The 24609-nt window shown below is 49.5% G+C and overlaps 2 protein-coding genes, 1 long non-coding RNA gene and 1 pseudogene across 3 annotated transcripts in view; 3 read left to right on the top strand and 1 right to left on the bottom strand.

Moving 5' to 3' along the window:
• VPS45 (vacuolar protein sorting 45 homolog) overlaps nt 1-1387 on the top strand; it is a 70902-nt gene extending 69515 nt beyond the window's left edge. The window contains exon 15 of the mRNA XM_046000009.1: nt 749-1387. Within this exon, the coding sequence (XP_045855965.1) occupies nt 749-836 (88 nt within the window). The 3' untranslated portion in view covers nt 837-1387. The remainder of the gene's footprint in view (nt 1-748) is intronic.
• Nucleotides 1388-3541: 2154 nt separating this feature from the next.
• Nucleotides 3542-6667, bottom strand: LOC123938550. The gene is made up of 3 exons (XR_006817734.1): nt 6437-6667; nt 6211-6329; nt 3542-4185 (listed from the first exon to the last, which is right to left on the bottom strand). It is a non-coding gene; the product is annotated as an uncharacterized LOC123938550 (long non-coding RNA).
• A 219-nt stretch (nt 6668-6886) lies between these two features.
• PLEKHO1 (pleckstrin homology domain containing O1) lies at nt 6887-16182 on the top strand. The gene is made up of 6 exons (XM_046000020.1): nt 6887-7164; nt 7720-7866; nt 12311-12451; nt 13105-13209; nt 13580-13681; nt 14801-16182. The coding sequence occupies exons 1-6, from the start codon at nt 7135-7137 to the stop codon at nt 15503-15505; spliced, it is 1230 nt and encodes a 409-aa protein (XP_045855976.1). The 5' UTR covers nt 6887-7134; the 3' UTR covers nt 15506-16182.
• A 7545-nt stretch (nt 16183-23727) lies between these two features.
• On the top strand, nt 23728-24209 carry LOC123954110 (annotated as a pseudogene).
• The last annotated feature ends 400 nt before the right edge of the window (nt 24210-24609 follow it).

Below are 24609 nucleotides of genomic sequence, written 5' to 3'. Positions count from 1 at the left end.
AAAGCAGACAATTAACGACTGAGCCACCCAGGCATCCGAAGCATCCGACTTTTGATTTCAGCTCAGGTCATGGTCTCAGAGTCGTGAGATTCAGCCCTGTGTCAGGCTCTGTGTTCAGTGTGGAGTCTAATTGAGATTTTTCCCCCTTCCTTTTCTTCCCTTCTATTCTCCCCACTTGTGCTCTCTCTCTCTCTAAAATAGATAGGTAGATGGATAGATAGATAAATTTTTCAAAACTTGGGGTCCTAACTAGAAATTTCAAACTGGAAATCTCAGTCTTTTTTTTTTTTTAAGATTTTATTTATTTATTTATTTGACAGACAGAGATCACAAGTAGGCAGAGAGGCAGGCAGAGAGAGAGAGAGAGAGAGAGGAAGCAGCTCCCTGCCAAGCAGAGAGCCCGATGCGGGGCTCAATCCCAGGACCCTGGGATCATGACCCGAGCTGAAGGCAGAGGCTTTAACCCACTGAGCCACCCAGGCGCCCCCTGGAAATCTCAGTCTTAACATCTTACAGGTTTAGTGCTAAAAAACAGGGAGAAGCTTGGGGAAGAGCACTAATGGGCGTTCCTTCTAGTCCACAAGTTTGAGTGTTCAACTGATGCTTCTCTTCTGCACCCACAGATCAGACCAGTACCTCTTGAATACTAATCATCATATCCTTCATTCACTTCTCTGTCATGTGCAAGATAATCTATTTTTGGAGATGCTTTTTTTTTCCTTTGAGTAACCTCCAATCTACTGCTCAGTTTCCTAGAGGAAGTTCTGGCTTCTGGACTGCACAGCCAAAGCAGGGAGAGCTCTCAGGTAACATCGAGGTCAGCGAGCAGAAGATGAGATGGTGACGGCGAGGTGAAGAGAATGGCGTGACTTCCCCACTGGCGTCGCCACAGGCTTTCCCCGCTGACCACAGGTGTTGGAGAAGAGCCTTGGATTTTGTGCTTATCGTTCTAACCCAACTCCAAGTAGCCTGCTAATTCGTGGATGGTTGACACAGACACCAAGACTCCCAGTGATGAGCTGAGAATAAGTCTGTGCCCCAGCCCACTTTTCTCGTGGTTTCCTTATCAGATAAACAGAGGTATTCCTTGTATTTGACAGCACAATCACTTCAGTTTCTGATGAATTTTGTTGGGATCTTACTTGAGAAAAGGGTTATCAGAGCTCAGAGGAGTTTAAAAAAATAATCATTTGATGCTCACGCTATGCATCCTCTCTTCTCTTGACCCCTTTTACTTTTCATTAACCACATTCCTGCACACTTCATTTTTTTGAAAACTCATCATGTTTCTGTAAAAAAAACACCCAAAAATTGTTCCATTGCAGTTTTCTGTGGCACTGAGAAACCATGTATGACTACAATAAAAAATCCATTTTGTGAAAAGATACAAGTTTTTATCTCTTTGGGGTTAATAACTATTTATGGGAATTCATGAGATGAAGGATGAGTTGGCTTTACTCCAGACATAGAGAAGGCACTGCTTCCATCCAAAGGATATTTAAGGTATGTCAAAGCAAATGGTAAATTCTGGTGTCAATTTCGATTCTCTTGAAAGCAGTGGTTGTGGGGATGTCACTAATGCCAGGAAGTTATGCCATCCTCAAATCATAGCAAAGACAGCATAGCACAATCCCTCCCTGGTCTTCTGTAAGCCTTTCATATATTTTTTTTACTTTCTTTGATGTTGAACATAAAATATTCGGTAGCCACAGACAGCCTAAGTTCAAATCTGTCACAGTTGTCAGGCTTTGAGAATGCTGTTTAGTCTCCCTGTGGCTCACTGTCCTCATCTGTAAAATAAGGGTAATATACCTGGAGGGGCTCAGTCAGTTAAGCTCCCGACTCTTGATTTCAGCACAAGTCATGATCTCAGGGTCTTGAAACTGAACCCCATGTTGGGCTCCGTGCTTACTGGGGAGTCTGCTTCTCTCTCCCTCTCCCTTTGCTCCTCTCCCCACTTGTCCACTCTCTGTCTCTCTCTCAAAAATCTTTTTAAAAAATGAGAGTAATAAAGTACCTTCCTCATAGGATTATAAGGATTAGAAAATATATATAAAGCACTTAGAACATTGCAAACACTAATAATAGACAGTAAGATTGATTCCTGTCTCCAACCTGGGGATACAAAATCAGTATACAGAAAGATCAGATTCCTATCAACTCTCCCACTGCACTAATCAGCAGCTCAAGAAATAAGGGAAAAAATAAAGGCCTTTCTAGCCATCTCCCTTTTCCCCATTCCCTCTCCCTTTGTGATTTAAGTCACACTCATGTGAAGCCCTAAGACTTTGTCATATTATAGCTAAGAGGTAAGATCTAAATTCCTTTCCTTTTTTTTTTCTCTTTGTGGGTCACTTTAGGTACATTTAAAATTTTTCCCTGCCTTCATTTGGGGAGATATTATTTTAATTGCAGCATTTTATGAGTCATGTAGTTTTTTCAAAAAACAGAAACCTCCTTCCAAGCAGGATTATGTGTGCCTCCCTTCCTCTTGGAGTAAGAAGAACAAGAACAGAGACTTCTCTGGGACACCTGGATGGCTCGGTTAGGCGGCTGCCTTTGGCTCAAGTCGTAATCCAAGGGTCCTGGGATCAGGTCCCACATTAGGTTCCCTGCTCAGCAAGGAGCCTGTTCCTCCCTTTGCCTGCTCTGCTTGCTGCTCCCTCTGCTTGTCCTCTCTCTCTAACAAATAAATAAAATCTTTAAAAAAAAAGAAAAAGAACAGACTCCTTGGGGTGCCCGGGTAGCTCAGTCAGTTAAGCAACCAACTCTTTGATTTCAGCTCAGGTCATGATCTCAGGGTCAAGGCATCAAGCCCCGCTTTGTGCTCCCCACACGAGGAGTCTGCTTAAGGTTCTCTGCCTCTCCCTCCGCCCCTGCCCCCACACACGCCCTCTCTCACTCACTCTCTCTAAAATAAATCTTAACAAAAAAAAAAAAAAAAGAACAAAGACTTTTCTTAAACCATTCCTCCTATTATTTGCCTTCTTCCATTGCGCCTTCTTAACTAAGGATACCAAGAAGTGTAAAAAGTGAGCCTTACCTTCAGGATGTTTGATGCCAGAAGGTGGCATTTCTGGGGCACCTGGGTGACTCAGTCAGTTAAGCAGCTGCCTTTAGCTCAGGTCATGATCCCACGGTCCTGGGATCAAGTCCCGCATTGGGCTCCCTGCTTGGCGGAGAACCTGATTGTCCCTCTCCCTCTGCCTGCCACTCCCCTACTTGTGCTCTCTCTCTCTCTCTGTCAAATAAATAAATACCTTTTTTTTTAAGTTGGCATTTCTTTATTAAGGACCAAAGACTTACATACATTTTAAAAAATATTTTATTTATTTATTTGACAGAGACACAATGGGGGAGAGAGCACAAGCAGGGAGAGTGGGAGAGGGAGAAGCAGGCTTCCCGCTGAGCAGGGAGCCTGATACAGGACTTGAATCCAGGACCCTAGGATCATGACCTGAGCCGAAGGCAGACACCTAATGACTGAGCCATCTAAGCGCCCATTACATACATTTTTTTAATATTTTTTTAATATTCTTTTTAGAGACAACCTGGCATGTTCACACGTGAGTTGTGGGGGTTGGGGAGAGCATCCCAAGCAGACTCCATGCCCAGTGCACAGAGCCCAACTCAGGGCACGATTTCTCAACCCTGAGATCATCACCTGAGCCCCAGTCAAGAGTCCAGTGCTTAGCCAAATGAGTCACCCAGATGCCCCAAAGACTTACGTTTTCAAGATTTACAGAGCTGATTACATTATTAGTGGCCCTTTATTTTTACCCTTTAAATATAGCATTTTCCTTGAAGTCTCATGTGCTTTTAATGACTCTCTCCCATAGATTGAAAGGCCCTCATCAAATGTTCCATTTACTCTACAAAGCCAAGACACTGTTTTTAGCTAACCGTTTGGACAGCAAGTTTTGCCCAGTAAACTTGCAAGCAGCAACTCACCAGTCCTATCGCTGATAGCTCCTTTCTTCCTCCCTTATAGGGAGTGGCTTATAAAACAGTCAAGTGAAGAATAAAGTTGCTGGCAGTTGCGTCTTACCCACAATGATGCCGTTAGGGAGGTCACCCCATCACAAGTCCTCCCGGTATCTTCGCTCCACCAAAAGAGAGAAATTGGCTTGAGTCGTCTTTGTGGCTTGTGTATATCATGGTATCAAGCTCACTGAGGAGACAGTGCTGTGACAATGTGTTAAAAAAAAAAAGCACCGGTAAATTCTCACTCTGAGATTTCTCACTTAAGAATTGATCCTTGGAAACAGCCCCAAGTCAAAGATCTCAATTCAGGTGCCACGAGGTTCACCTGGTGAGAGAGAAGTCAGCTGAAGAACAGGCCCGGGATGAGTGTGGCCCAGGGAGAGGGGTGTGAGTAAAACGACCACGGGAGGCAAAGCGAAGGGAGGTAGGGGCAGGGGAGTAAGAGGAGGCAGAGAAGCAGTACAGGTTAGTGAGAGAAAAATCCAAAGATTTATGTAATATCTTCAGGAACAAATAAGCAGGAAAGGTTCTCCAGCCCACATGCATTTGTTCTGGAATCTGAAAATTACTTGGGAGGGTTCTGATATTTTACCCTCCCCTCTGCCTAATGTTCCACAAAACTCTAGCACAAGGACCCCAGTACCTTGCATACAGCAGACACTCAAATATTCGTTGACTTTTCAAAGGAGAAAGGAGGAAGATGGGGCAAATCATGAATCACTTGTCTCTCATAAGCCAGAATCTATTTAAATTATAAATCCAAACCGCTCTCATCCGCCTGGCCAGCAAGCCCTCAAAAGAGCATGCCTCCTACTTTTTCCTCCCCAGTACACTGGGACATTTTGCTTCCTCATTTATGAAGATGCCCTGGATTTTCTGATTCCCTTTAAAGCACTTTTTCAACAGGGAACGAGAAACAGAGATGGTGGAAGGGGAGAGGAGTGTGTGTGTGTGTGTGTGTGTGTGTGTGTGTGTGTGTGTCTACAAAGCCTTAACAGTGGACTGCAGTCAGAACACCTGGATTCTAATCCATTTACCTAGTAACTTGCTGTGTAAACCTGGGCAAGTGGATTGACCTGCCATGCCAATTCCTCAGTTTCCAAGTGGGAATAATATTTATTCTGTATACCTCACAAGGTGTCATTAAAGATTTAAAGAAATGATATATAAGAACATTTTGAAATGATAAATGTCTGTATCAATCTAAAATAGAGGAATTAATTACTCTGGTAAATGAAAAGAGGTTAAGAGGAATATCATTGGGATTAGGAGGAAAGGGGGGGACTGGGGAAAGAGAAAAGCCCCTCCTTCATTTGACAGATGCCAGAAAAAGCCAAGACTGCCCCATTCCTGAAACCACAAAATTGGTCAATACTTTCTTTTATCTTGAGACATCTCCAGAAAAAAAAGTTCTTCGTTTTCCCTGCTCTTGTGTGCCAGGGATTTGTATTCATTTTGTGGTTACTGCATGTCTACCATATGGCAGGCAATGTTTCTGTTAGCTTATTATCATTCAATTATTAGCGCTAGAGGGCAATACTTGCGGATTTTCATAGGACTTTCACAGGTCATCTCCTATATTCCCCTACCTTTCCTTGTTGATAGAATTGGCAGTTCATCCCTCACCTTTTAATATATTGAGGAACAGAGTCCTGACGAAATTCAGTGACTTGGGGTGCGTGGGTGGCTCAGTGGGTTAAATGGCCGACTCTGAGTTTCGGCTCAGGTCATGATCTCGGGGTGGGTGATGGAGCCCCGCATGGGGCCCTGCGCTCAGTGTGGAGTCTGCTTGTCCCTCTCCCTCTGCTCCTCTCTCTCTCTCTCTCAAATAAATAAAATCTAAAATTTAAATTAAAAAAATATATATTCAGTGACTTGACCAAAGGCCACAAAGTAGGGAAAATGAAACTGGTACCCAAACCTGGGTTTCCTGACTCCCCACTTTCCCTTAAATATGTACTGGGAAAAAATGAAGCTAAGATGTTGGTCCGTCAGCTCCGAGGCAGATCTGGTGTAGGAGGCATCAGCAGAGGTCTCTCCAGTCAGGGCATCCTCTGGGCACAGAGCCCTTCCCTCCACTGGACTGGGATGGGGTGCTTCCAGGTGAGGACAGCAGGAAGAGACAGCAAGGAAGTTTTAGCCTCACCTGGAGCTTATATTTAAAGCCACATGGTACTCTAGACAATGGCTTTGGAGACGGAGAAATGTACTCCCGCCAGTACTTACCGCGTGTGTCTGCATATCCCTGGGCCATCTCGAGTCTCACTCTTCTCCATGTGCAATGGAGATCACACGTATGTCCACTTCGTATTAGGAGGCTCAAAGAAGGCCTGAAGCTTTGCAAACTGGTAGCAATGTGGATTAATACGAACTCCACTCACCCCGCGCGCCCCTACCCATCCATACCCCCCTCCTCAGGGCACAGAAAACTTTTCCCCAACACCTGACCTACCCAGGCCACTATCTCCACCACCCAGCGAGTGTGAATTCCAGGTGCCGGTTCTCCGTCAGGCGAGCGCCCTCCCACCTCCCGCTCTTGTTTTTGTTTCGCCTTTGGGAGGGAGACCATCTCGATCTAGGTTCTCTCGGTCTTGCTAGATCTCTCTCCATTATCCGTTCCCGCCGCCTCCGCGGGCGGTCGGGGCAGGTCGGGCGGGTCGCTGTCTCCCGCTCCACCCCCCGCTCCGGCCGCAGGTGCGACCGTGGGTCCCGCGCCCTCTCCACCCCCCTACCCCCGCCCCGGGAGCCGCTCTCTCCGGCTGGGTTTAGGTCTGTCTTCTTCACCCTCGGCGAGTCAGAAACAAAGGAGGGGGGTGGGGGAGCGCACCATCTCCGGCTCCGCGATTCGCCCTTTATTCTGAACTCGCAACGTCAGCGGGCCCGCGGATGGAACCGCGGGGCGCGGGCCGGGGAGCTGGCGGAGGGGGCGCGCGGGGGCCCGGGCCGCGTGGGCGCCGGGATGGAGGGCGCCGAGGGGCGGGGAGCGGGCGTGCGTGTGTGTGCGAGTGCGAGGGAGGCCGGCCTTTAGTGTAACCGGAGCTACAAAGAAGGGGAGAGTCCGGGAGCGGGAGGGAGGAGCGGTGGCGGCGGCGGCGGCGGGGGGCAGCTCCTCCAGCCGGCCCCTTCCCCCCGCGCCCGCGCCCACCCGGAATGATGAAGAAGAACAATTCCGCCAAGAGGGTGAGTGCGCCCGCCGCCCGCAGCTCCCAGGACCCCGGCCCCGCGGCCCCAGCGCCGCGCCGGGGGGCTTTTGTGTGCGGACTTGGGTCGGGGGCTTGGACTTGGCTCACTTTGCGCCCGCCCCCCGCCCCCCCTCCCCCGGGCCCGGCCGCCGCCTGCGTGCGCGCGGCTGCGGCCCCGAGACAATGAGAATTAAAATAAAATGCCGTTCATCCCGGCGCGGCGGGCACCGAGGCTGCGGGAGGGGGCGGGGGACCTGGCGGCCAGCCGGAGGCCACCCTCCGCCCAGGCCGGGCCCCGGCGCCCCCTCCTCTCGCACTTGGAGTTGTTTATGTGGGGGAAGCGGGAGGGCGGCGGGGCGTGGGGGGGGGGAGAGTTGCCCAGAGTGAAAACCTTCCAGAAGTGGGGAGCGAACGCGGGGCGCCCTGAGTCCAGCCTCTGGGGGCTTGGGGGGGCGGTCACAGGAAAGCTGGGGACAGGTCGTGAGGGCCGGAGTGAGACGGGGAGAAGGCGACAGCCACCTAACCGGAAGGTTCTGTTCTTGCCCTGGGCCAGGGGCTTCAGGATGGCAACCATCCGTCCGCACCACCTGAGAAGGTCGGCTGGGTCCGGAAATTCTGCGGGAAAGGGATTTTCAGGGAGATCTGGAAAAACCGTTATGTGGTGCTGAAGGGGGACCAGCTGTACGTCTCTGACAAGGAGGTAGGTGCCCTTTGCCTCCTCTGTCCCCGTTTCCTCATATCCCCCCGTTTTGTCCCCCGACAGGGTACTCCCCTACCTCTGTCTCCCCCTATTTTGTTCCAGAAGCAAGTTCAGCAGTTCGGTTGGTCTCTACCCCTGTCAGATCTGCAGAGAAAGGTTACCCTTCCTCCAGAAGCCCCGAGTAAGAATTTGAAAGTTGAGCGTGCATCTTAACTTAATGATTTTGCTTTGCAAACACCTTTCTGACAAGGACCTCCCTCCCAAGGTGTCCCAAAGTTCTGTGTCCCCTGCTGCCCCCTACCCTATCCTAGCAGCTAACTGAAGGTGGGATTTTTTTTTTCCTTTGCCTGGCTGCTGAAAAGGCATATGCAGGTCGTATCACAAGGGCAGCTGCCCCAGTCACAGAGAACACGTGCGCAACCCTGGGTCAGTCTCATATGACCTCAGGCAGAGTATCTGTGAGGGGTAGTTATTTCTGTTGAAGCCAACATTCCTAACCAGTATGCTTCCCATAACATTAAAAAAAAAAAAAGGGCAGCAGCAAGGAATTCATTCTCCACCCTATTCCTAACTTCCCCCATTTGTATCAGAAAGCAGACAAATGGAGTCAGGAACCCCTGTCTGTCCCCAGGTAGTTAAAATGAAAACCACAGTCCACATTCAGAACCTGAGCCCAGATCACTGAATCCACACTCTTCTCCCTTTTATCTCTATTTCTTGAGATCAGTAACACCTGAGAAACTGACATTGCCCTCCAGGAGTTAGAAGTCATTCCAGTCCCTACTTCTGAGACTGTGCCCGCATTAGGCTAGGAGACTGTGCTGTGCTCCCCTGGTTAGGTGGCCCTTCCTCCCCTAATCCTGTGTCCCACCCAACCCACTCCCCCCGCCCTGGGCCTAAACTGGGAAGTCCACCCTGATTTCTAACCTCTTCTGCTTTCTGCAGTAGACTATATTTAGGTAAATAAATCCTTTTATGGTATTGAAACAGACACATGCTCAGTCCTAGAGAAAAAGTATTCATCTGAACACAACGTGTACCTAGCCGAGTAGGGGAGAGCTGAGCTGTGCCCAGGCCCGAGCGATCCCTCCTCTAGGTGTTTCGACCTGACAGTTTAGGCTAAGCTGGGAACTTGGTGATGGAGGGCGGTGAGAGAAGGCTTTGATAGTAGGATTTCTTTTTAATGGCCACTTCCACCCTATCCCAGATCCTATAGAAGGTTTTTCCACAATTTGCTGGCTTTCCAGTTTAAAAAATAATAGTAACGAGCAAGTGTCAAAGTGTATCTCCTGTCTTCCCCGAACTTCATAATGGCAGGAAACTCTGGTGAGCAATCAGGGAGAACTTCCCACACGTCAAAGGGGAACCATGAGAACAGTGAAAGGGCAGAAGGAACAAGACTTCTTTTCTTGTTTGTGTTTGTCTGAAGAACAAAGTATGGGAGCAAAAGAGCATGCTTGCTCCCTGTTTGTGGAGGAAGGAGTACAGAGACGGGGGAAGGATGGAATGACCTCAGTCTCCAAGGCTTGGTGTCCTGTGAGTCAGGAACATCTGACCCATCATGGGGCCCATTGCCCCCTGCTGAGAAGGGCACAGGAGAAGTGGGAACAAGCCTACCATTACTCCTCTTCTTTGGAGCCCATTTCCATGCCACGATAGGCCTGGACTTAGGGTGAAGCAGACAGAGGACTCTAGGCTCTATTTTGTCTAGTTCCCACAAGCCCCAGAGCAGAATCTATTAAGATTCAAGATTTCTTTTTAAATGCAAAGTGTAATGTTTGTAATTTAGGTGTTAACACAAGAATATTCCTAACTCTGTCCCCATGAAATTTCAACCGTCTTTTTTGTTACTTCTCATAAAGGTAGGGTCTCCCACCACCACCCCCATCAAAGAAATCCTTCTGTATGGGTTATGAATCACTTTCCTCAGTCAAAGGGCATCTTACGATCATGGGGCTGATGTATAGGGACAGAAACTAGATCTTAGGGAGATCTCCTGGTAGAGGAAACTGGGTTCAGGGTATCTTTTTTGGCAAGGGAAAATCCCTTTCTGTGGGCCCAGGGGAAAGGAAGGGTTAGCTTTGGAAGATCAGTAAATGAGACTTAGGGCGTTTGGTGAAGGAAAGATCAAGGGTCTCAGAATTGTCCGTCTTCAGTGGGAACAGTAATCTCCTCGTCCCGCTGTTTGTCTTGCCCCTTCTACCGCTGCCCTATCAAGGCCTAACCTCTGTCACTGTCTCCTTCCTGGGGTTCCTCGTCAGCTATGTCCAGGGCAGAATATCCCCCCTCCCTTCCCTTCCTTTCTCCCTTCCCTTCCTGTAAGGAAAACAGAACAAGTAACTCTGTCCCGTGGCTCCATACACGCACCCAGCACTTTCCTCTCTAAGAGTTCTGGCTGTTGCTGATAATCTCATGTCTGAGGAAGAAGGACAAGGGGACTAAGGCATCATCCTCCCTCCCTGCCCCACGTTTCTGGGAATTGTTCTCAGACACCCCTTGTTGACATCTTCTCCACTGCCATCCACAGTCCTCCCGGGCCTCTGGGTCACTTACCAGCCCAAAGCCGGGGAGCCCTGGAAAGGGGAAAGCCATGGAGGAGGCTCACCAGGCCGAGGTATAGGCTGCCATTGACCCCAGAGAGGCTGTGGGATGAGCCCTTCTCCTCTGTGTCACCCTCCTGGCCCCAATGGCAAGTCCAAGTCCCAAGGACAGGCAGGGGCAAGACCAGAGACTGGCCAGGGAGTGGAAGAGAGAATCGCTCCCCTACTTCAAGGCTGCTGAGAACTAGGAGAGTAGATGAAGTTCCTCTGCCTGCGCACAGCTCAGGGGGAGGGTAGGTGTCTTCCAGGAGAGGTATGAAACTGCTTTTGTCTGTTGGTTTAGTCTTTTTTTTTTTTTTTAAGGATTTTATTTATTTGACAGACAGAGATCACAAGTAGGCAGAGAGGCAGGCAGAGAGAGAGGGGAAGCAGGCTCCCCACTTAGCAGAGAGCCCTATGCGGGGCTCAATCCCAGGACCCTGAGATCATGACCTGAGCCGGAGGCAGAGGCTTAACCCACTGAGCCACCCAGGCGCCCCAGTTTGCTTAGTCTTAGCGGGACAAGCATTGCTGCTTTTCATCTCTCATCCCAGGAATACACAAACAGCTCATTCCCAGGCTCAAACGGCAGGGAGTGAAAGCATTTTCCAGTCCCAGTCTGCTGATCTGAGACGGTGACTAAGTCCCTCTCCTCTTGCAAGCCAGAATAGTTCATAAGCCACAGCTTCAGAGTCCCAGGCCTTCGGGGAACACCTTAGCAGAGAGGAGAAAAGACAGAGAGGTTTCAAACAGATGTTGGCAGAAATATTATTGGCATTTGCTTTGTGGCTCTCCGCAGAGGCTGGTGGGGTCAGAAGATGTAGAGAGAAGTGTGGTCTCTGTTGATACATTGGGCAAGAGAGTGAAGGGCCAAATCCTGGCTAAAGGTGGGAAGGGTGCCAGAGAGACACCATGAGCAGGGAGAGCTCCGTATAGACACAGAGGAGAACTTCCTGGCAGGAAGATGCTTAGGCTTTTAAACTGGAACCATGGAAAGAAGGAGCAGAATACAAGTCTGAAATTTCCTCCTCTGGGGACGGCCTGAGTGCATCTTTGTCCAGAGAGAGGTGGATGACTTAAATGGCTCTTGAAGCCTGCAAGTTTTCTCCGTAGCTCGGAGGGCAAACTGCAGGTGTATTTTTTGGCTTGTGTGAACAAACAACACAGGGAACTGTTGTTTCTATGGCTCTGAAGCTTCTGAAATGAAGGAGGTTGGTGACTCTCTTTAGAATAGTATGTATTTGAGGAAGGAGTCAGGTCAGGGAAGAAAACCTGGCTGACTCAGTCAGGGGAGTGTGCACCTTATGATCTTGGGGTTCTGAGTTTGAGCCCAGGTTGGGTGTAGAGATTACTTTAAAAATAATAAAATCTTTAAAAAAAAAATAAGCAACAATGTAAACATTTAATAAGATAGGGGAGATCAGAGGTAGCCTTTGCCTCGAGACACCCCATGATGCTGACCCTTTTATCTTTCCCTTGGGGTGATCAACAGCCATCCCAGTCTTGGTTTCTTCAGGATGGTAGGATTAACCTGTTAGCCTCTACGTAAGCCATGTCTTTTGAAGGACATAATGGGAGTCAGAGTGAAGAGAGACATCCTGGGGCTCTGGAAACAGCTTAGCTGAAGAGAGTGGGACTAAGGGGTTTGCATGGAAACCCACCTGAAGAGTCAGGGCTTGAGGGCTCCCCCAGGACCGTGCCCACTGTTGGACCTGTGTGGGCTTTGGGTCAGACAGCTCTCCTACCCTGTCCCCCCTCCCCTCTCATTAGGTCATCCTGCTTCCCAGGACTGGTCTAAATGAACAGTCCGAGGGAAGGCATGAGGTCGTTTTATCCTCAGCACCTCCCCTCTCACCCTCCCCCAGGTAAAAGATGAGAAAAATATTCAAGAGGTGTTTGACCTGAGCGACTACGAGAAGTGTGAAGAGCTCCGGAAATCCAAGAGCAGGAGCAAGAAAAACCATAGCAAGTTTACTCTTGCCCACTCCAAACAGCCTGGCAACACGGTATGTTGCGCCTGCCTCCTGGGCCCCCGGGGAACGCAAGAGAACACCTCAGCCCTTCAGGTTCTCTCCTGCCACTCTCGGCTCAGAGGCCCTGGGCTTCCCTCCTGCCAGCTTTTATTACTTAACCTGAGAATACCATGGCCATTTCCCATCCTCCAGGCAAGCCAGCCTTTGAACTGTCCAACCACAGAGATCATTCTCTCTCTCTGTCTCTCTCTCACACACAACACACACACGAACAACAGACATCCCTTAGAAGAAAATCAGTTTTCCCTGTACCCTGATAGGTGAAGTTCTGAATCAACTTTCTCTGTCTGAGGGGACTCAGGGAAGTTCCTGTAACTTTCTGTTTACTCAAGCATTTAAAGATCTTTAGTTTAGTACCTGTCCTTTATTATTAATCAAACGTCCTATAATTATCTCCAATGACATGTTAATATCCTTTACCCTTCCTAGCTCTTCCTTGGTCATTTCTAAAACAACCTCTAAGCTGTGGCATCTTTTAGGAATAGAGGCTGGTTTCCTTAGGTTAGGGATGACTCCGGAAGCAGAATCTCTCTCCTAGGAGCTGGGTCTAATTCCTTATTTCTTCACTGTCATAGTGAGGCACCAACTCTAAAACGCTGACTGAACCAAGAATCTTCCCCTCACAGGCTCCCAACCTGATCTTCCTGGCCGTGAGTCCAGAAGAGAAGGAATCCTGGATCAATGCCCTCAACTCAGCCATCACGCGAGCCAAGAACCGCATCTTGGATGAGGTCGGGGGCTCATCTGGAGGGGAGGAACACCAGGGCAGAGGCAATGACTGTGACTCACTTAAAGGGCCAGCTTTTGGGGTAGACCACTCTTAACTTGCTAGCCCCCAGGGCTAGACTTCTTTAGCTCCCTCTGCAAACCCCATTCTCCCACCTTCTGAGTCTCTCTGTCAACTCCTCTTTCCATGCTTTGTGAGGCCGGGGGCCAGCCCTGGAGCCCCCACACATATAGTAGACGCCTTGCTCTTGGCTTTTCTCAGAAGCAGTTAATAGGGTGGGTTCATTTCCTGGTCCAGGCATGTTCAGGCCACAGGGGCTGCAGGGGTAGGACAGTCTCTGAAGAGCACCCATGACTCACAATGCATCTCCTCAGGTCACCGTTGAGGAGGACAGCTATCTCGCCCACCCCACTCGAGACAGGGCAAAAATCCAGCACTCCCGCCGCCCCCCGACTCGGGGACACCTGATGGCTGTGGTACGTAAGACTGTAAGAAAATAAAAACTCATTGAAGGGCCGACTCCGTGTCGGTCCGTCTCAGACAAGACTGTCCAGCCCACCAGAGGCATCTGTGGTACCAAGGTCAAAGACCAGGGGAGTCCCTTCACCCTGTTCCCCTGCCTGATTCCTCCAAATCAGAAATACTTAGTTAGCACCTACTATGAGTTCTAAAGCCCTTGCCCTCAATAAATTGATCATTCTTTGTGGAAAATGGGATCTACTGCAAGGAAAGTGAACACAGAAGAGGTGAACACTGTACTATGGAGTAGAAGCTATGAGACCGTGGCAGCCTGCCTGACAGGGAGTGGCACTGGGTCATGTAGTCACCTCGAGGCTCACGGTGAATGCCTGGAACTTGCAGAGTGCTGCTTCCTGTCACTGTCCCAGCTCTCCACCTCTAGGGAGAGAGGCAGTCGGGGGTACTAGAAAGAACTCAAGCTTTTTAATCACACAGAACTAGATGGGAACCTGGGTTTGTGATTTACTCTCTCTGTGTGACTCCCAGAAGCCACCAGTCTTCAGCAGGAAAGGGGAGCAGTCACCATGCCAACCCTGAAGGGCTGCTAGGAGGAATGAATGATTGAAACAACACATATGTCAGTATACATGAGGTGATGAATAATGCCTGCGTTATTTTTTATGATAGTATTCTGGAACTAGAACAAGTTTGACTTGAAGGCAGGGGTTGCTGAGTTTTAAAGGGCAGAGGCGGTTCAAGGACACAGATGGAAAAGGACAGTGTATGTGTGTGGACCCTCCTGTGTGTGTCCAACCCAGTTTGATGTGTAGAGTCCGCAAGACAGAGGGGAAAAGGTGCTCTCTGGGAATTTATAGTAAAACAGAGAATATGGGAAACAGGCAGGAGAAGTTCCTGTAAACCACGGGAAAATGAGAAATTCCGATCACTATCAAAGGAATAAGAAACAGTAAGAAAGTCCAAGGGCTCCGTCAGGATGGGGTGCTTCTCATTTAGGGAAGGCACCTTGAGGAGGAAAAGGACCAGTTTGCCTCTGTCTTTCAGACAGTCCCTCCTGAACCGCCTCCTGATGGCTATTCCCTCCCCCCTTCACACCTCCCTTCTCCCTCTCTCTCTAGGCTTCCACCTCTACCTCGGATGGGATGCTGACCTTGGACCTGATCCAGGAGGAAGACCCCTCCCCCGAGGAGCCAACCTCTTGTGCCGAGAGCTTCCGGGTGGACCTGGACAAGTCCGTGGCCCAGCTGGCAGGCGGCCGGCGGAGAGCAGACTCAGACCGTATCCAGCCCTCCTCAGACCGAGCCAGTGGCCTTCCCCGATCTTGGGAAAAGCCAGACAAAGGGGCCACGTACACCCCACAGGCCCCAAAGAAGTTGACCGCCACAGAGAAAGGCCGCTGTGCCTCCCTGGAGGAGATCCTGTCCCAGCGGGATGCTGCCCCAGCCCGCACCCTCCAGCTGCGGCCCGAAGACTCCCCAGCCCTCCTCCCCCCCCACCTGGGCCAGCTGTCCCGGATCCAGGACCTGGTAGCAAGGAAACTGGAGAAGACTCAGGAGCTGCTGGCAGAGGTTCAGGGACTGGGCGATGGAAAGCGAAAGGCCAAGGACCCCCCTCGGTCTCCTCCGGATTCCGAGTCAGAGCAGCTGCTGCTGGAGACAGAGCGGCTGCTGGGAGAGGCATCATCGAACTGGAGCCAGGCGAAGCGGGTGCTACAGGAAGTCAGGGAGCTGAGGGACCTGTACAGACAGATGGACCTGCAGACCCCCGACTCCCACCTCAGACCCGCCCCTCAGCACAGTCAGTACCGGAAGAGCCTGATGTGAAGGAAGGGGTTGGCGGCTGGGACTTGGGGTCGTGGGGTACACAGACTCTTATCTCCAAGTGTTGCAGGATAAAGCTTTTTTATTTACCTCAGTCAAAAAAAGGAAAAAAAAAACAAACACAAAACTCGTTGCTCTTGCTGCTGCCCAGCCTTACCCCCAACCCTCCTTTCCTTCCTTACCTGTGGCTGTTTTCTCTGACACCTCAGTTGCCTCAGATTTGAAGAGGTGACCCCTGCATTAGTATTAAGAAGCTTTCACCTAGGTAAAGAGGGAGGGGGTGGAATAAAGGCATAATCTAGCCATTTACACACACCACCCCTCTGAGATACAGCAGGGAACGTTCTGCTGCTCCCAAGGACATGTATAAACTAAGTTTGGCAGGGGAAGCTTTTTCTCTTGTGTCCCATTCCAGGTTGTCAATCTGGGGGTGAAATTTCAGCTGTCCAGCTCTAGCCCTGGGGATGTGGAAGCCATTGCCAACTGCACACACGGAAGTGACACCTGTCCCAGCCCTGAGTAGGATTTGTGGGACCCCCCACCAAACACACCAGCTTCTTGTTCATATCATCTGAGACGAAGCAGCCTGGATATCTTGTCTGCCTGGTGTCTTCATTTCCCACACCTTTCCCAACACCAACTCGAAGATCCAGTGTTGGACAGTTGGAAACGTGTGGTCCTTTGGTGAGGGGGTGCCCAGTGCAGGGGAACTAGGGTCAACTGACCCCACAGAAGAACGGCACTAAGAACGAAACTGATTTGCAATGCAAGCTGGGCAGGATTGAGGGGAAAACCAAACGTGTGCCCAGGTTCCTCTTTTGGCCAACCTAGGGTTTCCTGTAGCCTCTCCCTCTCCTTCCTCAAACCTCTTTCCCAACACTCATCAGGCCCCAACTTCAGCAAAACAGCTCTGTGCTCACGCCACCACCCTCCTGGCCAGGCTCCCTTGCATTCTTGTCAACACGAGAGCTCACACACTCATTCTGTTTAGTTTGCTGCTTTCCTGTGCAGTTCCTTAGGTTAGCAACAGTGACAGGGGCCAGAGAAGAGTTGTGAAGGCAAGAGCTGAGTGGGGTTTGACAAGAAGGGAACAGGCTCACGAATCAACTAAAGGGGTTAGAAACCACTTGGAAGTGTACGCAGCCCTTGCTAGCCCCTTGACCCTCTCCCCTAGATCTCCTCTCGCCTCCAAGAGCCAGGACCTAGCGCTTCTCTTGTGGTAAGAGGGGAGATGTGGGACAACTTTGGGACAGACTGCCTGTTGGCACTGGCAGTGAGGCGGCCCTGATGTGACATTCAGGAAGACACAATAGGAGGGAGAAAAGGAAAATCCTCTGGGTGAACTGCAGACCCTTCAATTCCCATTCTGCTTTGATGTTGCTTCCACATCCCAAGTAAGCAAGATGGGAGATGTCTCCAAGTTCAACGGTCTCTATGGAAGAGAGGTTCTTGCACCATGCAATCCTGAAGATTTTTCCCTAGATCTAGCTGTGGTTCTTTAAACAAGTTTAGACATATTCCTCTTCCCCAAGGAATATGTATCCAATTTGAGTGAAAGCCACCTAAATGTCATCCCCAGGGTCTCCTTGAGGTAGTGGGAAGTCTGGGTCTGCAACTTGCCACCCTCCAGAAAGGCCTCGCTCTCCTAAACTCACACAGTCAGGAGACACACCCATCATCAAATCATGAAAATCAAGATTAAAATATTTCCTTGTAGAAGTCCCTATCGTATAAATTTTATTTTACCAGCACCCTCCCTCTTCTTTTTCTTCCTGGTTGCTCCCACGTAATGAAGAAAAAGACCAAAGTGAGGAGGACATGTGTAGACCCACGAGTCAATTCCCTGTGGCTGCCAGAGAAGGTAGAGGACACAAGGAGGCGCTGGGAGGGGAATGACAGGTGAGGGGAGCAGAAAAGAAAGATCAGGCCCCCCGGAGACTTAAGACCCAGGCACCAGAACCGGGTCACAGGGGACCAAAAGGAGCCCAGCTTTGGAATCAAACAGATTTGGGTTCAGATTCTGACTTTTTTTTGCCATGAGGCCCCAGGCAAGGCACGAGCTGTCTGAGTATCAGTTTTCTCATCTGCAAAATGGAGAGTTCTTGACGGGCAGGCAAAGAGGACATAGGAAAGTGCCTGCCATCTGGCCAGTAAGTAATCGCTAGTACTCAGCAAGTGGCCACACGGGCCACATGCCCACCGGCTGCCATGGTAGCTGTGCTCAGGGAAATGACGTGGTAGGCTGGGGACAGCAAGGACTAGGAGACCGAGGGCCTGGGGTTGATCACTGCCACTTTGTGGTAGTCCGGGAGCCAGCTGAGTCCCCCCTCCAGGCAGCGGCCACGCCCCTTCTTCAAGGAGAGACAGGACCAGCGATGGTGCTAAGGTTGGAGATAGGGGGGACCCCAACTCTCCTGTCTTCCAGAGCTGGGAGATGAGCACCAAGCCAGCCTTCCCACTGGGAACCTGAAGGTGGGCCGACCGGAGGACAAGAGCACTGGGAGCCCAGCTTCCCCTCTCCCAGACCTCTCTCTCCGCATTCTATCAGCCCCATCCTTCACCTGCCATATTGCCTCCACTCCCACCCAGTTGCAGGGTTCTGGGGTAAACGGGTAGATCGAGCAGGGGGCTGTGAGCCAACTTGCTTATCACACAATGCCAGGGGGACCTGCTTCAGGATGTGTAGTTTTTCTTCCTCCCCTTCCCTCTTCCATCAATTGTGCTATGTTCTTTTCTTACACAAAGGAACTGGAAAAAGGAGAATCTTTTGGGAGGGTCTAGGATGGGAAGATGAGGAAATCCAGGACACAGAGTTGAAGCAGGGTAGGGAGCGGAGACAGGTGAAGAACTCAGTGCCATTTCCTATTTCAGTGACCTTTTCCACCACTTTGCCTGTTCGTCCGCACTCACTTGTGAGGTAGGGGTTTGGGGAACAGGAGGATAATGTCTCAGGTGCTGACCTGAAGAGCTGATGGGTTCCTGTGCATGCTGTCTCACAGAGCTGTAGGCAGTTGAGGGTGAGAAGAAAAGGGGAGAACCCCACAAGTTTCACGAACTCCTGCTCCCGCCTTCAGAAAGCATGTGGTGCTGAGCCTGGAATGCTGACCCCTGCTCCCAGCCCCTCTGTCAACAGTATATTCTACCTCATTCTCCCCAAAAACCAGTCCCCCCCAAATCTCTCCCTTTTCTACACCCCATAGGCAAGCCGACTCAGCCCCATTCCACCTCCCTCGAAGCTCGGCTCCAGCCTCCTCCCCTTCTCACTCCCAGCCCCTGCATTTTCGTTCTCTTCCTCCTTTCTTCCAAGCACCCAGTCTCCCAGCTACAGCAGCCAATCCCCAGCCTGCTCTGGAGCCACACCATATAAGGAGAGGTTGGAAAGAAACCCGGGTAAAGGCGGGAGCAAACACAACACACACACACACACACACACACACACACACACACACACACACACCAGCAAACACAACACACACACACACACACACCAGCAAACACAACACACACACACACACACACACACATACACACACACACACACACCAGCACACTCACGCACCCAAGAGTTTGAGCGCCTTTCTGCACATGACCCTGTGTCTTCCCATCTGTGGGTATGACACCCGTCTCATCGGTCCCCGTCCCTGGCTCACCCCACCCACAGAACCAGGAACCTGTTTGCTATTCCCCGCCTTTATTCACGCCCCCCTGAGACCATCACTCCAACCAGTTGCCTCTGACCTAGATTTTCTGCACTAATTACAAGCCTAACGAGATCTAACAAACACCCAACTTAGCACAGCTGAGACCCTTGAGGTCAATTAGTACAACCCAGCTCAGCTCAGGAAATGAGAGATGGAGCCAGTGCCTCACCCCAGCCCCAGCCCAACCCCGGCCTTGGAAGCAGGCAGGGCGAGAACGCAAAAATTAGCAGAACCAGTTTAAAAATAGGATCTTGGAGAGTTAACAAATGTGCGGAAAACTGCGTTAAGGTTGGAAAGAATACAGATTCCCAGTTCCTCCGAAGTCATCAGGAGGGTAGAGGTTGGTACAGCGACAGGAACGAGGCATATAAGGAAGTTTTCTTTTTCTTTTTTTAAAAGATTTTATTTATTTGACAGAGAGAGAGATCACAAGTAACCAGAGAGTCAGGCAGAGAGAGAGGGGGAAGCAGGCTCCATCCCAGGACCCTGAGATCATGACCTGAGCTGAAGGCAGTAGCTTAATCCACTGAGCCACCCAGGTGCCCCCAGTTTTCTTTTTCTTAAGGACAATTTGGAGAAGAGTAACTCCTAGAAGAGTGGGTAGCACTGGAATCTTGATCTGCACCCCCATCTCCAACTCTTAATCCCTCTTCCTCTTTACTTCCTGCTTTGGACAAGTTGGGGTGGTCTCCCCTGTCTTTCCTGCTGGTTTGGAATAACTCTGAAATCACCTCCTTCTTTCCAAAATGCTAGATTCAGCCTCACCCTTGCTTTTCCTTCTTCCAGATATTAAAACAATGAGAGCGAAGAGCCCTTTCTTCCGGAGAAACACAGAAAAGTGTAACATAACGGTGAACAGGTTGGGGTTAACGAGGTACTCCAATGACGCCCAATTACTGTCCCCGAGATGAAGGCTGAGAAGGAACAGTCAGTAGTGGTAGAACCAGGTGGCTTGTGCAGTTTTCCCACCTGGCAGGACTGAGAGACACAAGGGCAAGACAATGGAGCAGGGCAGTGTGGTCCTCCGTTTGCTGGGTTCCTTTCTGAGGGTGGCAAACCAAGGCAGTAGACCAGCTGTCCTAATGTCATCCCTAGCGCTGGTGGCTGTGTTCAGGTGGGAAAGGAAGGAGAAGGCGAGCGAAGTGCTCTTTGCCCAAGTGGGGAGAGGGACTTGGAGCCACCTACCTCTAGAACAGAAGGTTTCCCTTCCCCCAACCTCCCCCCAGCTGAGGCTGCGGTGGGCGGCACTCTACTCCCGCCCTGCCCCATTCCACAGTCCAAACGGACACGGTGACCAAGAACCAGGTGGGCAGGACAATTCCCAGAAGCCTCATGTCTCTCTGTAGACGCCTCCCAAATTCATTTTCCAGGCCCCAACCCGCCTCTGAGATCAAGGCACTTACAGCCACATGCCCATCTGAGGTCTCTACTTCAGTGTCTCACAGGTGGCTCAAACTTAAATAAATGTGGGAAACCCTTACATAATGGTCCTTGCAGAATCACCCTCCTTCCGTGCTCTCTTGGAGTGTGAGTTTACTGTTCCTCTGCTGGAGAGGCATTGCTGTTTCTCCAACTGCCATTTGAATCTGGGTTTGCCTTGTAACTTGCTTTGGCCAACAGAATGTGCTATTGTGTAGGTCCCAGAGTTTGGACCCTAAAAGGTCTTACCGTCCCCTCACTGCATGGAAGAAGCCTGGGCTTCTTAAAATTCAGTTGCATATATGGAGCTTGAGGGAGCATTCTTGAGGAGCTTGAGGGAGCATTCTTGAGCACCTGGGGAAAGGAGCCCTGAAACCACATGGAAGCATCCCAACCTCCAAGCCTCCACACACGCACTGGCTAAACATAGAACACCACGCAAGACCCCAAGACCCACTGTCCCGTCAACCCACGGGATTGTGAGAAATGAATAAATTGTTGTGTTGTCTTAAGCCACTAAGTTTGGGGTGATGTATCATTCAACAGTATTCAGGCTCAGCTGAAACAGAAATTGGTACGTGGAAGTGGGATACTACCATAATTAAACACAACTAAAACACGTGGCATTAGCACTGGGTCCAGGGAGCAGACAGAGGCAAGCAGGGCAGGCAGCAAGACTATTAGTCTGGATAGGCAGGGAGGAAATTGTTATTGGATGCTTAAAGGAAGGGTCATCTGTGCGATACAGCAGTGGAATCATTTATGAAACTGTCACCTGTGGTACTTGGAAAGTAGAAAAAGAACCCAATAAACTTGTTGGAAGTGGCTAAGGGGGTTTCCAAGCAGAATGCTAACAATACCAGTATGTTTTTCTTCGCTATAAATGATAAGGTACTGAAAGAGAAAGGAACTTAAAAAGGAATCAGTTTGCAAGCAAAAATGGAGGGAGAAAAATAATAAAGAGAACTGTTTCCAACCAGAAGAAACTGGAGAACCTGAAACCTCTGGGCACTATTGATGAGAATGTAAAATCATGCAACCACTATGGAAAACAATATGGTAGTTCCTCCAAAAAACAAAAAGAGAATGACCACATGATCCAGCAACCCCACTTCTTGCATAGACCCAAAAGAACTGAAAGCAAGACCTTGAAGAGATCACCCATGTCTACAGCAGCATTGTTCACAATGGGCCAGAGATGGAAGTCACTCAAGTGTCCATCAAAGGATGAATGGATAAACCAAATGTGCTACATACATATAATGAAATAGTATTCAGCCTTTAAAAGGAAGAGAATCTGTCATATACTACAACATGAATAAACCTTGAGGATATTTTATTTTATTTTATTTTCTAAGTAGGCTTCACGCCTGGTGTGGAGCCCAACACAGGAAACTTGAAAACATTATGCTAAGTCAACCAAGCCAGACACAAAAAAACAAATACTATATGATTCCACTTATATGAGGTATCTAAAGTAGTCAGACTCACAGAAAGTAGAATGGTGGTTCCCAAAGACTGGGGGAAGAGGGAAATGGGGAGTTGTCTTTTAATGGGTATGGAGTTTCTGTATGGCAAGATGAGCTGGGCTGCACAACACTGTGGATATGCTTAATACTACTGAATCGCACACTTAAAAATGGATGAGATGAGGGGCGCCTGGGTGGCACAGAAGGTTAGGCCTCTACCTTCAGCTCAGGTCATGGTCTCAGGGTCCTGGGATAGAGCCCCGCATTGGGCTCTGTGCTCAGCGGGGAGCCTGCTTCCTCCTCTCTCTCTGCCTGCCTCTCTGCCTGCTTGTGATCTCTGTCTGTCAAATAAATAAATAAAATCTTTTTTTAAAAAATGTCATGATCCCCTGCCCACTCCTACACCTAAAATTGTTTGCAGACCTGAAATCTGTTGAATGAAAATGTGGATGAGTCCCTAGGAGGAAGGACCCTACGGCAAATATGTGTTGTAATAATTCCACCAGCCCTTCTTCCAAAGGGACTTAACAGCCATTTACTCGGGCAACTGGAACTGGGGGGGGGGGGGGGGGGGGGCGGGGGGGGGATGTATCCAGTTGGATATAGAGTCTGAAATAAGCCTGATGTTCAGAGACCTGACATGTCACTGTGGACATGGACTACTTTGTGGACTGGACTGATGGGCTCCTGGGCCATCAAAATGGAGTCCTGTCTGAAGTCGGTCCTAAGAAGCTCCACAGGCCCATGGCCCCACCTGGTGGTCGTTGCCCCATTCTTGAAGGTGTAACTGGAACTGATTTTGGCTATTTGGAAAGCCCCTACGTTGGGTCTGTTGGCTTGTGTGATAAGAGCTATCACAGTGGGAAAGCTTCGGAAGTTGCGCCTCTCTCCCCACTCTCACACCTCTAAGGCAAGATGGTAAATAAAAAACAGGGGCGCCTGGGTGGCTCAGTGGGTTAAAGCCTCTGCCTTCAGCTCGGGTCATGATCCCCGGGTCCTGGGATCGAGCCCTGCATCGGGCTCTCTGCTCAAGAGGGAGCCTGCTTCCCCGCCTCTCTCTGCCTGCCTCTCTGCCTACTTGTGATCTCTCCCTCTATCAAATAAATAAAATCTTTAAAAACAAACAAAAAAAAACCCAATACCTCAGGACAACCTGGTGAATGCCAGAGAAGAGGAGAGTTGGAGGGATGGGCAAGAAGGGTGATGGGCAGGGGATGGTCTAGGCTTCCAATTACAGAATAAGTTATGGGGATGAAAGGGACAGCATAGAGAATACAGTCAGTGGTACTGTAATAGTGGTGTTGTATGGTGTTGTGAGGTGACAGATGGTAGCTAAGCTTGTGGTGAGCATAGCAGACATCAAGAGTTGTGGAATCACTTTGTGGTATATTGAAATTCATGTAACATTGTGTCAACGCTACTTCAGTTTAAAATATGGGCACCTGGGTGGCTCAGTTGGTTAAGTGGCTGCCTTTGGCTCAGGTCATAATCCTGGAGTCCTGGGATCGAGTCCCACATAGGGCTCCTAGCTCTGCGGGGAGACTGCTTCTCCCTCTGATCCTCTCCCCTCTCATGCTTTCTCTCTTTCTCTCTCAAATAAATAAAATATTTAAAATCAATAAATATGAGCTCCACCATGACTCCCAAAGGCAGGTCCAAGCAGCAGTCTGAGGAGAATCTGCTCCTCCAGGATTTTGGCTCTCAGCCAAGCCCTCCGCCCTTTTCCTCAGGAAAGCCTTCATCGTGTCTACCATCCCCATCTAGTAGCACAGAAGAGGGAGGCTGCTGTTTCCAGAGAAATGACTTGAAACCTTCTGAAGCTGATATCAGAAAGATGTCTCGAACAGAAAAAGATGAAAGAATCTCGTGGAAGAACGAAGGTGCTGATTATAAAGCTACAACATTTTTCATCTTCTGTAACAACACCCTATTCCTAGTCTCGGTCATCATTGCTTCCTTCTTTATACTGATGAACTTCAACCCCACAGTGAACTCTGTTTTGTCCATAAGAGTTTCATCAGGCCTCATCGCCCTCCTGTCTACTGGCTCCAAGTAGACCATGCCAGATTTGCCCCACAAATATTTGTACGGTTTGAAAAACCAGACAAAATGTAATTCAATGTTTGTTTATTGATTCTTTTTGACAGACTGTTGAAATTAAATGAATTGAAAGGGGAAAACATTGGGGATGCCTGGGTGGCTCAGTCGGTTAAGCTCCTGCCTTTGGCTCAGGTCATGATCTCAGGATTGGGATCAAGCCCCATGTCAGGTTCCCTGCTCCACATGAAACCTGCTTCTCGCTCTCCCTCTGTTGCTCCCCCTGCTTGTGCTTTCTCTCTCTGACAAATCAATAAATAATCTATTTTTTAAAGGGGGAAAATTAATTTTAAAAAATATATTATATATGTATATATAATATATATATTTACTTATCTCCCATTTTGGAGAGAAGACAGAAATCAGCACCACCCTTAAGGATCGCAAGAGATAGCAGTCTCTATCATACCTGTTTAATTCA

The sequence above is a fragment of the Meles meles genome, chromosome 1, assembly GCF_922984935.1.
Source record: "Meles meles chromosome 1, mMelMel3.1 paternal haplotype, whole genome shotgun sequence".
Lineage (NCBI taxonomy): Eukaryota > Metazoa > Chordata > Mammalia > Carnivora > Mustelidae > Meles > Meles meles.
The sequence above is the reverse complement of the archived record's forward strand: the minus strand, read 5'-3'. Positions and strand labels throughout refer to the sequence as shown.

Bases quoted from the DNA above. Each gene is read 5' to 3' on its own strand.
- PLEKHO1 (XM_046000020.1), top strand. From the start codon at position 7,135: ATGATGAAGAAGAACAATTCCGCCAAGAGG. The intron at 12,452-13,104 runs GTATGTTGCGCC...TTCCCCTCACAG, and splicing joins CCAAACAGCCTGGCAACACG to GCTCCCAACCTGATCTTCCT. The intron at 13,210-13,579 runs GTCGGGGGCTCA...GCATCTCCTCAG, and splicing joins AGAACCGCATCTTGGATGAG to GTCACCGTTGAGGAGGACAG.